The sequence below is a fragment of the Ursus maritimus genome, unplaced genomic scaffold, assembly GCF_017311325.1.
Source record: "Ursus maritimus isolate PB19 unplaced genomic scaffold, ASM1731132v1 scaffold_7, whole genome shotgun sequence".
NCBI classification, from domain to species: Eukaryota; Metazoa; Chordata; class Mammalia; order Carnivora; family Ursidae; genus Ursus; species Ursus maritimus.
This window is the reverse complement of record NW_024426885.1, coordinates 19142162-19155085: the sequence shown is the minus strand read 5'-3', so window position 1 is coordinate 19155085 and position 12924 is coordinate 19142162. Positions and strand designations below refer to the sequence as shown.

Here is a 12924-nt window from a genome sequence, read left to right as displayed (position 1 = left end):
GGCCTGGCGTGCTGCTCCGGACACTGTCCAGAGGTTTACTTCCCCTGTAATAAAAATGCTCGGCAGTTGGCTGGCACTTTTCATCCACGCGTCTGAAAAGGCTTATAACATACTGTGTAACTTCAGTTCACACGGTGGGTCGTGAGGACTCTGGGTACGAAATTCACACTCTCACTGGGCTTACCCTTCCTTCTTGCCCAAACCTACCTTTAAGTAGGAACAGGATAGTGGAGGTTGGGGAGCAGGGTGGGTCTGCATAAAGAACCCAATTTTGAAAATCCTACATGCGTATCTTCTCGTGTGACCCAGGACTTGGTGACAGGGACTAAGTCGAAATAAGAGCCCAATTCTCAACTCCATGGACACTGAAGAGTCATCCCCTTGTCCACTACTGCGTATACTCCTCCATGCACTTTGCCACTTGGCCAGGCGGTGCACTAGGCACAGGGGGTCCAAACATGACCGGGACAGGGTCCGTGCTGTGGCAGAGACCAAGGTCTAATGGTGGAAGGAGATCTACAGAAATGACTGACATTCAGTGGGGCCCATGCTGGAGAAGAGTAGTGGATGAGCTGCTCTGGGGAAGTTCCCTCTGTGCAAGGAGAGGGGGAGAGCTTCACGGAGGAGGTGACCTGTGAGCTGGGCGTTGCAAGTGGGGGGAAAGAGTGACCGGGGAAGCAGCGAGGGCAAAAAGCAAGAAAGGAAGACTGTTTCCAAGCAACTGCAGGTACTCGTGGCTGCCTCTTTAGAGATATTAAAGAATAAAGCCTTTAAAAAGTAAAATCATGGTTCTTGTGCAAATGTAAAGTGAATATATGTGAGAGAGGTTATTTAACTCATGAATAAACGGGGGAGCCAGGAAGATGTAAAGGCTGGTCTAGAGGGGAATCCAGGGAGCAGGCAACGGAGAGGCGATCGGGAGCGCAGAAGTGAATTTGCTAGCAGATCGAAAACTGGCCTCTGCCACGGGCATGGGAAGCTGGTGGCGTCTCCACCAGATGAAATTCCTTTGCATCTCTCTGAAGGAGAATCATTTGCACTACTATCGGTCTTCTAAAGTTTACAGGGTTGTAAAATAGTTCGGCTCATGATAATGAAAGGTGCAGACTCCTGTGGGACCCGACCTCCTGGAGGGCGTGTGCCAGACCACGAACTGCCCAGCATCCTATGGGGAGAACACCCTGTAGTCTTTTTGCCCACCTCAAAGTGTGCCACAGTTTTTCTGACTGGCATAGCAGGGGGAGCTCAGGAGATGAGATTAGGGACGTGGGTGGACGCAGCAAGGCCCTCGTGTGCCTCGCAGAGGACTTGAATGGGACCCCGAGGACCTGGGAGCCAGAAGATGTTTTTAAGAAGCATATCTATGCTTGGAGGGATCTAAGGGGCTAGTGATGGGTCAGTGCCTCAAGAAGAGGCTCAGAGAAACAGAGAGCAACAGCCCCTTGGGCAGGGGCTCCAGCTTGAACCTCATACACACACTACCAGCCTAGAGCGCTGTGTCCCCATGGCAAAGGGGTGGAGCTGCCCCCTCCCAATGCTACCCACAGTTCTGCCACCTGTCTTCAGTAAGCTTACTGCTCCTACTGTTTTACCCACCTGCTTCCATCGTTTGCCCTTTTAAGGTGACACATACTGTGGGTCATCCCCTGAGCCCTGATGCAAAAAAAAAAAAAAAGTCCAGAAAGCCCCATGGGTTTCCCCAAATTCTGTCTCTCTGACTGGTTCTACTTCTAATGGCCCTAGAGTGGGGTCAGTAGGGACTTGTTGGGGTCCCCAATGGATTGTTTCGGTGGGTTTGGAGCCAGGAAGCCCAACACCAGTTGGTGGAATATCAGCAGAACAAAGTCTTCTTCACTGATCTCAAACTGTATATCACAATCTTGAGAACAACCCCAGCCCCCCAGGGCTGCCCAGATGACGGCAGCGACTGAACTTGGAGCTGGAAGGCAGTCGGTTGAGGATAGTGTCCTTGCCTTTCTCCTAATATACCGGGCACCTCCCAGTACAGGGCCTTTACATGTGTTCACTTGCCTAGACGCCCTGCCCTCCTGAGGTCCACATGGCTCCCTCCTCCCCTCCTTTGTGTTTATTTGTTGTCACACTCTCCCCAAGTGTATTCCCGGCCAGAAATACCACTACATAAAACCACTGTCCCAGTCTGCTCCCCTTCCTTCTCTGAGTACCTTTCCTAGGTCTCACTGATCCCCTGATATCTGTCTTTATTTAGTGTTTATCTCGTCCACCCCCCAGATATAACCTCCACAAGGGCAGGAATTTTTGTCTGCAGTGGTCACTGCTGTGTCCCCATTCCCTAGATCAGGGCTTGACACAGAGAGGATGTTCAGTAAGTATCTATTGAAGAAAGAAAGGAATGACTGACCCCGGATCCCGGAGACAGGCCTGGCTTCTGAGAACCAGGTCACACCCTGTTCTTCTCTGCCTCAATTTTCTCATTTGTGAAATGAGTGTGATCACAAGGCTGTTGTAGGACTTTAATGAGCTTGTGCTCGTTTGAAATTTCTAAGATCTCTGGAGAAAGTGCCCGTGCTGGAGAGGCCAGAGTGTGTGCTGTTCAGTACTGGTGGGTGGCCAAGTCCACACGTGGGACCCAGCCTTGACCACAAGACCACAGAAAGGAGAGAAATCAAGTCTCTGAGTATGGTGAACCTGGGAAAGAAGGGCGATCAAGGGTTACAGACCCAGATGCTTGGAGAAGGGAAGGCAGGTGGGGAATACAGACCAGATAATAGGAGTGAAGCCAACGTGGAGAGAAGGAACCATGGCAGACCAAGGAGGAGGTACCTGTCTGTTGGGGGCAGTTAGCCACTGCTTGCCTCTGTTTTATGGCTGCCATTCAGGACTGCGTGTTCTGAGCTGTTAGACCCCCCCTTTTTGGAGGAGTAACACCAAAGTCCAGATATCTACGAAATTTTCTACGTTTTAGAAATTACAGAGGCCAAAACATGTTTGTGGGCCAGATAGAGCCCAGGGTTCCCTAGAATGCAGCCCCTAGTGTAAACAGTCCCTAGGAGGGAGAAATAGAAAAGCTATTTATGCTTAGTTCAGAGCCTAGACAGAGACCCAGGCAGGCCAGAGGCAGGTGGGAGCTAGTTAACTTACTCCACCCCCTCCTTCAAGCCTTCAGGTCTCCGTTCTTCTACTGACTAATGTCCACAGAGCACCTAGCACTGGGGCTACAGTTCTGGGTGAAAGCTGAAATGAGCCCTGATCTCATGGAGCTCATGGTCTAGTGGAAAGACATACTAATCAATTCCTCACGTGAATAGAAGAGCATGCGTGTTGAGTGCTAAGAAGGCGATGGAGGTAGATAGTGCCCTTAATGCTTGTGATGATTCAGAGGCTTCCCCGGGTTAGGATGTGACTGTTGAGATTTGAAGGAATGGTGGGTTTCACTGAGTGAACAGGAAGGAGAGCAGGCAGAACAACATGTGCAAAGGCCCTGTGGCTGGAGACCAGTGTTGCTGGAACAGAGACAGCCAGGGTTAGAATAGTGAGAGGTATGTCTAGTTTGTCAACGGGTCATATCACGCAAGACCCTGTGGTGAGGTTAGGATTTTTCTCTTCATCCCAAGTGCAAGGGGAAGCAAATGAAATATTCAAGCAAGAAGGTGCAGTGAGGTTATGATAGGTTTTGCATTTTGGAGTGATTGTTATTGATTGCCTTGGGGAGACCAGACTTGGGAGGAGGCTACAGAGCAGAAGGGAGAGAGCAGTTAGGAGGTGGTTTATCAGTAGCCCTATTCCTGTGGAGGCAGAGCTCTGCTTGCAACAGTGGGACCTAATATCTTAGTCTGTGAGCTGGTGTGGGCAGCTGGGTGCATTGGTTGCATTTGCTGGTTTCCCTTAAGCTTCTACTCTCACATGAGGTGATCCCAGGGCACGGGGTGCACCGAAGACACTGCTCCATTTCCTTTGTCTGCAGGGAGGAAGCACCGGGATCCAAGATGCTTCCAGCCAGCCAGGCTGTCGCTGCTTCTCCCAGTCTGAACTGTGTGTGTCGGGCGTGTCTCTATTGTGTTGATCTAGGAGTGTGGCTGTAGGAATTGCTTGGGGAGGGTAAGGATTACCTACTTGGACAAGGGAGGGCCATAGATAGTTTATTCAGGGAGATAAAATAAAGAAAGAGGTCTCCTGTTGATAGGCGCTATGGATTCTGATGGCTCAAAAGGCATTTGGAGCTGCTTTGCACTTACGTTAGCTTAGAAGACTCGAGCGCTTCAAATGCCAGACAAGAGCAAGGACATAAGGATTTCAACTCTGTTCCCCTGTCTGGTAATAACTGGTTAAACCAGCCAGCCCTGAGCTCCTGCCCCAGCTGGCTCCTTGTCACCTCCAGAGGGGTGTGTCTGCTCAGAGGAAATCAGAGCTAGAGTCATTTACTTAGAGCCAACCTCAGCCAAAACCGTCAAGAAAATGCAGCGTGCCCTTGAGAAAGTCCAGGGGGAGTCATTGATTTGGTGGCCAAAGTTGAAGTCATGGGAGTATATCCTCCAAAAACTTCTAAAATGGGGGTTGGCAAACTTTTCCTACAAAGCACCAGACAGTAAATATTTTAGGCTATGTGGGCCAAGAAGCCAAAGTGAAGATATTATGTACGTCCTTATGTAATCATTTAAAATGCAACTATTTAAAATTTGAAAAGCCTTGTTAATTCACAGATGGTATAAAAAGAGGCGCTGGTTCAGATTGGCTTGAGGATGATAGATTGCCGACCCTGTTCTCAAGGCTGGTCAGGAACCCTAATTTCCGAACCAAACACCTGCTTCCAGTTGTTCAGTTTCTCAGACGTGAGCACTGACTCTTATGAGGGGCTGAATTTGAGGGAGGGAATAGAAGGAAGGAAGAAGGGAGGGGGTTGCTAATTTGGGCCATAGCTCTAGGTCAGAGAGAGGACAAAAAAGCGGTGAGGGGGGCACTGGTTGGGCCACAACCCTCTTCCTACCCATAAGTGGCCTGGATGTGATTTTTATGGCCAAAACAGATCTTTCAGGAGAGATGTCACCACGATGGTTGTCAACCCAGGGCCAATTTACCTTTGGTCCCTTTACTCACCGTCCCTGCCTACAGGTTTCACAACTGCGAAAACACCCAGTTTGCCAGAGATCTCTGCCCCACTAAAGACATCAGTCCAACCATTGAGACTTTTCCATGCCTCCACTTGTCTGTGTGACCTTGAGCAAGTTACTTCACCTCTCTGATCCTTAATATCCTCATCTGTAAAAGGCAAGGCACCTGCCTCCGAGGGGTTTGGTGAAGATAAAGGAGATGGTGTGTGGGGCACACCTGATGACTGTTAGCTGTGCCCAGTACCGCTTTCTCTCTTGGTGCTGCCTCTCTCCTCTGCTGCTGCTCACCATTGATTGGGTTTGTTCTGTTCTTCTTTGGCAAGGTTGGAACAGAGGGGCAGGAGCGCGTGGAAGAAAGCACCTCACCGCCGGCCAGGCAGGAGAAAGAAACAGAGTCCTCAGATGCAGAAGACGCAAGGACGAAGAAGGTAAATTTGGTCCCAGGTGCTGGCAGGACAGGCGTCCTCATCCTGCCCCGTGATGCCCCACTCGTTGAGTGGGCTACGTCCAAGACCCCACCTGTGATTCCATGAATGAAGCCAGCACTTCTTGGAAGAATGGTTTTGCTGGAATCTCTGCAGTCTTTATTAAGGAGATCTTTACTACATGCCTGGGCTCTGCCTCAGTCTCCAGCGACTTGGCTGCACTCGTAAGAGAAAACATGTGCCCAAAAAAGACTCAGGCTTCAGAGCCAGGCTCTCAAAATAGGTCCCTTGGGAGGGGCTGGGGGAAGAAGGGAGCTTCGGATGCTCACGCTAGGGCCCTGACCTCAGCATGCCCAGACCCTGGGATGAACAAAACATCTATTGTGCTTGTAAAGATTATTTTACTTAAAGTAAAAAATCCAGTTATAGTGCTGTGGCTGCCCCAGCAAAAGAAACGGGTTTGGAACGTGGCCAGCTTTGTGCCTTTCTGGTCAAGAGAGGTGGAGAGATGAGTATCGCTGGCGAGAAAGCTAATCTCCGAAATCTGGCTGCTGGGGACATGACAAAGTTTCAGGAGGGGCCAAGTATGAACCATGGCTATGAAAGTTGTACCCTTGCTGGGAAAGGGAGCTTGGGGGAGTTCGGGGGGGGGGGGCTTTGCTACCGTTCCATTTAGTGATGGCCTTCACGCAAGGGAAGAGCTCCAGCCAGTTGATTTATTTAGAGTTTATAACTTTATCACTCATTCGTTCAAAAACTGTTTATTGAGCACCTATTATACACCAGGGTTTGGAATTCTTTGTGCCATTTTAAACATGGTAGATTCAGCACTGAGGGCTAATTCTAAATGCTGTTTTCAAGCCTCATCCTAGGGATGAATCAGTGATGTGGGACGTGAGTGGTTTATAGCTCCTGATGACACAGTAAATGTTCCCAGGCAGAAGTAAGAGTGCTCAGGAGCTTTCTGATTTGAGGGGCCCTGTGGCCAAGGTTTGCGCCCTCTGGTTGAATACCAAGGCCTGCTCCGCAGTCACTCTCTGACCTTTCTTCTGCGTGTTCGTTCAGGAGCAGGAGTGGGAGAGTGGAAGTGAGGCAGAAGGGGAGAGCTGGTATCCCACCAACATGGAGGAGCTGGTTACAGTGGACGAGGTTGGGGAGGAGGAAGATTTTATTATGGAACCAGACATCCCAGAACTGGAAGAAATTGTGCCCATTGACCAGAAGGACAAAATCTGCCCAGAAATATGTCCCTGTGTGACGACCACTTTAGACCTGGACGTAGCCAAGGACTTCACCAACGAGGGAGTGAAGCCCGAAGGGAATGGGGCTACGGAAATCAGCCTCAAGTCACCCAAAGACCTGCCTTCTGCTTCCACAAGCTGTCCCAGTGACATGGACGTGGAAATGCCTGGCCTAAATCTGGACGCTGAGCGGAAGCCAGCTGAACGTAAGACAGGCCTCTCACTGGAGGGTTCAGATTGCTACGAGAAGCAGGCAGAGGGAGGGGAGAACTCCGATGTGCGCCTGGCCTCTCCACTCCAGCAGCAAATGTCTTCCCCCAAGCCAGCAGAAGACGGGGCGCGGCAGCCTAGCCCACCTCCCGATGACTGCAAGGCCAGGGGGACCCCTGAAGACGGGGCTTGTGAAGGCAACCCCCTGGAGGGGAAAGCCAGCCCTCGCACCGACTCCAACCTCCAAAGCCAGGCTCGCCAAGGAGTATCGACCCAGGGTAACTACCTCCCTTTTCTCCTGTGCGGTTGGGTTGATGGGACCACTGCTCACCGAGGGAGGTGTGTGGGCTTGTGCAGGCAGGAACGAATACGAGCAAGGTTTCAACCAGCATTCAAGCTGGTGCAGAAGGCCAGCTTCGAAAGGCCTGGTTAAATGGTTAGTGCTTTTCGGCAAATGGTGTAAAGGAAATCAGATAGGAGGCCACATGTTTTCTGAGAAGCAAACTCAGACAGGATAGACTTTTCTGAATTGATGGGAGCCCAGATGGACTCTGACAACTAAAATCAGCACAAGTGTTTGGTTATTAGGCCAAGGGGCTCCCGTTCCTTGGGTCAGCAGATAGCCTCTCAAGCCTGCACAAGGGCGGACAGCCCAGGCCCTTCCTCCTGTGAGGCCCGGGGGTGGGGGCAGGAGTGTGCGAGGCGAGAAAGGAGCACCGAGCGGGCAGAGGGCGGAATGAGGGGCTCCTGGGGGGTACGGCCCTTTCCGTTCCCCTGGCTCCCACCGCAGACCCACTTGTCTCCACGGCCTGACGGGGAAAAGAGGCTTGTCCCAGGCTGTCCTCTGCCTCCGCTGCAGGTGATGTTGTGCCGGTGCCCGGCACTATGACATCATGAGAGACAGAGTTTAAAATAGGCTGAGCCCTGTCTGCGCTGCCAAGTGGAAACAAAGATCCAGCAAGGGCTACGGTGTGGGGGGAGGGGGAGGAGTAGCCCTCGGCGTGGAGTGAAAGTAACTAGAGCTGCGGTTCACAGAAAGCCTGCAGCATGTGGAAGGTGAGGGAAGGGGGTCCAGCATCGGGGGCAGAAACTGTTGAGTAAAGGCCTGAAAAGAGACCTTTCCGTCCAGTGCCCTGTGGCTGGCACGAGCCCGTCAGGGAGCCGGGGGCGCAGGCGCTCCTCCGTGGCGGGCTGACCTGAGCTGTTTTTCACCTGCGAGTCTCCATGGAAACTGCTCCGAGCTGCCTCGTTGTTGCCAGAGAAACACGGAGGCCTGGGCCGTGTCTACGGAAGGCAGGAATAAAGAAGGAGCGAAACGCTCACCTTGCCCTGATTGAACCCCTTTATTTTGCTGTATAGGTCTCAACACGCACAGGCGTTAATGGCTTATTAGCTTACCCAGTGTTTGGAGTTCATATTTAATAATACCGCTCAACAAGCTTGGGGTGAACGTGGCACTGCCTTTTGTGCCCGCCTCCGCCCTCGAGACATCAGCACAATGTTTGCCCTCCGGTAATCCTCCTGCCTGCGGAGGGGGAGTGATTTCTGAGTTGGGGGGCAAGGCGGGGATCGTCCCAATCAAAGGAGGCAGGAGCCCATCCCCCACGGGCCCAAGGCGAAGACGGGCCAAGGGTCCATGTGTGTGGCATTCTTTTGGCAGTGGAACAAACTCTCAATTACAGCATTTTGGTTCTAATTAGCAGTCCTCGCCCTCGCTTCATGTCATTAAGCAGTGCAAGGGACCGTTCCTGATCACACGGCGCAAGAGTAGGACTGCGGGGACCCTTTGAAGTACGCTGTGCTTCCTTAGTTCTCTACCTTGGCCCATGTTTTGCAGAAAGCTCCAAGTACATGGAAATGAAATCTCTGGACGTGAGGTCACCGGAATACACCGAGGCGGAGCTGAAGCAGCCCCTCTCTTTGCCTTCCTGGGAACCAGAGGATGTGTTCAGTGAGCTTAGCATTCCTCTAGGTAGGTGACGTACACAGTCCTTCCTGAGTGTTTGGCTCCAGGAAATGACAGCGCCATGGTAACACCTAAGAGCTCGAGAAGGCTTGTTTGCTGTTTTGTTGTGTTTAATGTCGGATGTAATATGGATACATATGGTGCATATCTTTAGAGTTTCTTGCAATGTCAGTCTCCCAATAGTAGACCAGATACCTCATGGCATCATGCCCTGAACAGTACTGCCCTGGGAGCCAGAGCAAAGAGAGAGTCGAGTTCCCTGTTTGGGAATGCTTTATTCCTGACCACACAGCCTCTATTCAGGCAGAGATCGGAGGCCCCAGTGGCCATCCAAAGTCAACAGAAATGAACTTCTTCTGCTACTGGCTTCCCTGCCCTCCTTGCCCCAGCCCTTCCCAAGTCAATGCTACATTTTTTTTCTCTTTGAAGGACCAGCTTCTCTAAGGCAGTGCTGCTAAAGAGACTGCATTTGGGGCACTCTGTATTTGCTAGAGGGAGCATGGAACAGAGAGAGACTGGGCCCCTTTCCTTCCTGTTTCACTTACTGCATGACCTCAGACGAGTCATACCCAGGAATGTATTTTGGTTTTTATTTTTTCCAGTCACTGCAAGGCCTTTATTAACAAGTCAATAAAACGAGAGAGAGAGAGATGTAAAAATACTTTTCTCGGAGGCCCTGGGAATGGAAGGTACTGTCAGAACCCACCTGGTCAGGGAAGGCAACCCAGCCAGAGGCAGAATGGAGACTGGGGGTCCAGAAGTGCAGCTGGCAGGAGGCACTGCGAAGGGGGTGGCTCGGGCCTTGGGCAGGGAATGTGCAAATGCAGAGGCCTCACAGGGAATGATAGGTTGGGGTTCCTGAGCCTTAGTTTTTTCATCCTGTATTGTGGAATTGAATCAGATCAATTCCATAGGGGAATTTTCAATAGTGGAAGTGTTGTGGGGGGCAGGAAGGGAGGTTAATAATAGAATCACATAGGACACATCTTCAAAGGGGAGACTTAACTAGAGTCTCAGGGTAGGGAGTGGAGGTCCTGCAGTAAAGTGCCCTGGGAGCCTCTGACACCACCACTAACCCAGTGACTCCCACTCCATGTCACCTTTGAGTCTTTGCATTGACTCTGAGAGGTTGGAAAGCAATGAGACAAAGGAGTAGTAGCAGCCACTGGAGAGAGAGCTTAGGAAGGCGTCACTTGGGAAAGCACCCCAAGGAAGCACGAGAAGGATGAGTTATGTGAGGCCCGATGACCGCACGCCTGCTTACGCGGGGAGGGGCTGGTCAGTATGGAGGCTCACCCTTTCCATCAGATTTCTCTTTTTCTTTTCATCTGCTTTTAAACATTTCTTACTGTTTCTGCCCTCCAAACATTCCATTTTCATAGAGTACCCATTTAGTTAAGTAGCACTTTCTAGATCACATGGCACCATGCAAGGCACTGTGGGGCGGCTGAAATGTAACACAAGTCTCTTGGCCTCCAAGAACTTAGACTCTGTATGACACACACAAGCAAAGATGAAGAATAAGTTCCACCACGTTGTCATTTGTGTCTTTTTTAAACTTGTTTTTTATTCCAAAAGGTGTGATCGATTACTATGATAAATGTAAAAAATAAGAGCCATGTAAAGTCAACGTTAAATGTTGTGTCTCTTCCCTCCAGTTTCTCCCCAGCTCCAGAGGTAGTCGTGGTCATACCCACAGAGACTAGATCACACCATACACAAAATGTTCTACCATCTGCTTTTTTAACTTAACAGCGGGACTCAGAGACCTCTTCACGTCCGTACACAGACAATGCTTTCTTCTAACCATTGCAAATATTCCATCCTAAAAGACGTATCATAAATTACTTATCCATTTCTCTACTGGTGAACATTTAGGATGTTTTCAATTTGTTTTCCCATTATTAAAATGCTGTAATAGGTAAGCTTTTATGTTTATCATTTACCACGCAGACACCATTTCTAGTGCTTACTTTATTATTTAACTCTCTCGAAACACCTATGAGGTAGGTAATATTTTTATCCCTATTTTATAAGTTAGAAATCTGAGATGCAGGGTTACAAAGCGATGATTAGCAAAGACCGGAGTCAGGATTCAAATCCCAGTAGTTTGACTCATAGGACCATGCTTCCGCTACGCTCTGCTGCCTTTCAAACATGCTGTCACCTTTGTGTGCCTGCCAGCGTTTCTGTAGGACAGCGTCCCAGACTTGGGGCCGGCAGGGGGGGGAGGGGTTATGGTGTTACATGTATTTGCATCTCACATTTTCATAATTGCTGCTAAATTGCACTCCTAAAAGATTATACCAGTTTTCACCGCCACAGCGAGAATTCTCATTCTCTGCTTCCTTACCGACATTGGACGTCATCAGTTTTGAATCTTTACCAACCTGTTAGGAAAATAGTATCTCATTCTGCTTTTCAAAAACAGCTCTAATGAAGTATAATTGATGTTAATTCAGTGCGCATGTTTAAAGTGTACGGTTGATCAATCTTGACATATGTGTACACCTGTGAGGCTATTACCACAGTAACACAGAGAACATATCCATCACCTCCCAAGGTTCCCAGTGCACCTTTGTAATTCCTCCCTCCCCACACCTCAGTCCCCAGGGACCCACCGATCTGCTTTCTGTCCCTAAATATGAACTTGAATCCAAAGGGAATCATGTGGAATATCCTGTTTTTGCCTGACTTCTTTCACTCGGCACAATTATTTTGAGATCCACTGGTAATTGTTGGGCGTATCAGCAGCTGGTTTCTTTAGATAGGAGTACTGCATCGTGGATACAGGTAAACCACATTTCGTTTATTCATTGACCTCTCGGCGGGCCTCTGGGTTGTTTGCAGCTTGCGGCTATAACAGATTGTACTTTCGTGTCGCATGTACTCTTCAATGACTTTGGAGACCCGTTATCTTATTGATCTTCGGGGATGGGGGTATGGTACCATTTTCCACATTGGACAGGAGAGGAAACAAGTGCAGATACTTACCCAAGGTCACACAGCCAGTTCAGGTCAGAGCTCAGGGTCTCTAACGTGAGAACACTCTGCCCTCTTGTTCCTCCCATTCCGGAAGCACAATGTAAGAAAGGCAATTTTTGTGCGGTGGCTAAGAGTACAGAATGTGGAGTCTGCTTCCCCAGGTTTCAATCTCAGCTGGCTGGGGGACAAAGAGCAACCTCTTTAACCCGTCCTCATTGATTTATTGACTTTCGTCATCCATAAATAAGGGTAGTAATAGAAGCCTACCACATACAGTTAGTTTGAGGAGGAAATGAATGAATACTTGTAAGGTCTTAGTGTCTTCGGGTAGGAAGGTTCTCTGTGTTACTACTCATTCATGAAGTAGTTATTGAGTCCTACTGTTTCCTCTCACTGGGGCTGCATGACCCTTATGCTCCAGAATCCATCACTCCTACAGAGGCTTCTAGGGAGGTAGGGAACAGCCTTCAGGCTTTGCCCCTATAGAGAGCAGGGAGGCAAATGGGGAGTGCCAAGGATCCAGAGTAAAGGGAGGTGAAGTCCAAATGCTCGGGCACTGGGGTGGACATGGGGTGGGGGGAGTGGAGAGAAGGCACTGTCCATGGGTTTCAGGCCAGCTCTGGGTGACCCCAGCCAGCCTGAGCCTACAGACCTCGGTCTGTGCTTCCAGAACCAAAGGGCATTGCCTGCAAAATGCAAGCTCCCCATCCACCCATCTCAGGCTTTGCTAGAATGATGGAGTTATAATTACCCGTCCCAGGAGCTATTATTAGAAAGCAAATACAGCTTTAATTGTCGTGCTTAATAGAGGCTGAAAAATGGGAGGACCGAGTGGCTCCAGACGGGTTGGGGCAGTGACAATTTTCTTGATGCCGTAGCTTCACTTGTGGCCCTCACATTCCAGAGGCGTCCTGAGGTGGTGTTGGCATGCCGTGCCCATGGCAACTCCCAGATACCCAGGGGGGAGTTGCCCCACTTTTGGGGATCCTCCTCAGACCTCTCCTTCCTCA

General features: G+C 50.1%; 1 protein-coding gene across 1 annotated transcript in view; it reads left to right on the top strand.

The window, feature by feature from the left end:
• RBM20 (RNA binding motif protein 20) overlaps window positions 1-12924 on the top strand; it is a 178354-nt gene that overhangs the window by 159532 nt on the left and 5898 nt on the right. Inside the window, exons 10-12 of the mRNA XM_040624554.1 lie at window positions 5411-5515; window positions 6578-7241; window positions 8801-8935. Coding sequence (XP_040480488.1) covers window positions 5411-5515; window positions 6578-7241; window positions 8801-8935 — 904 coding nt within the window. The remainder of the gene's footprint in view (window positions 1-5410; window positions 5516-6577; window positions 7242-8800; window positions 8936-12924) is intronic.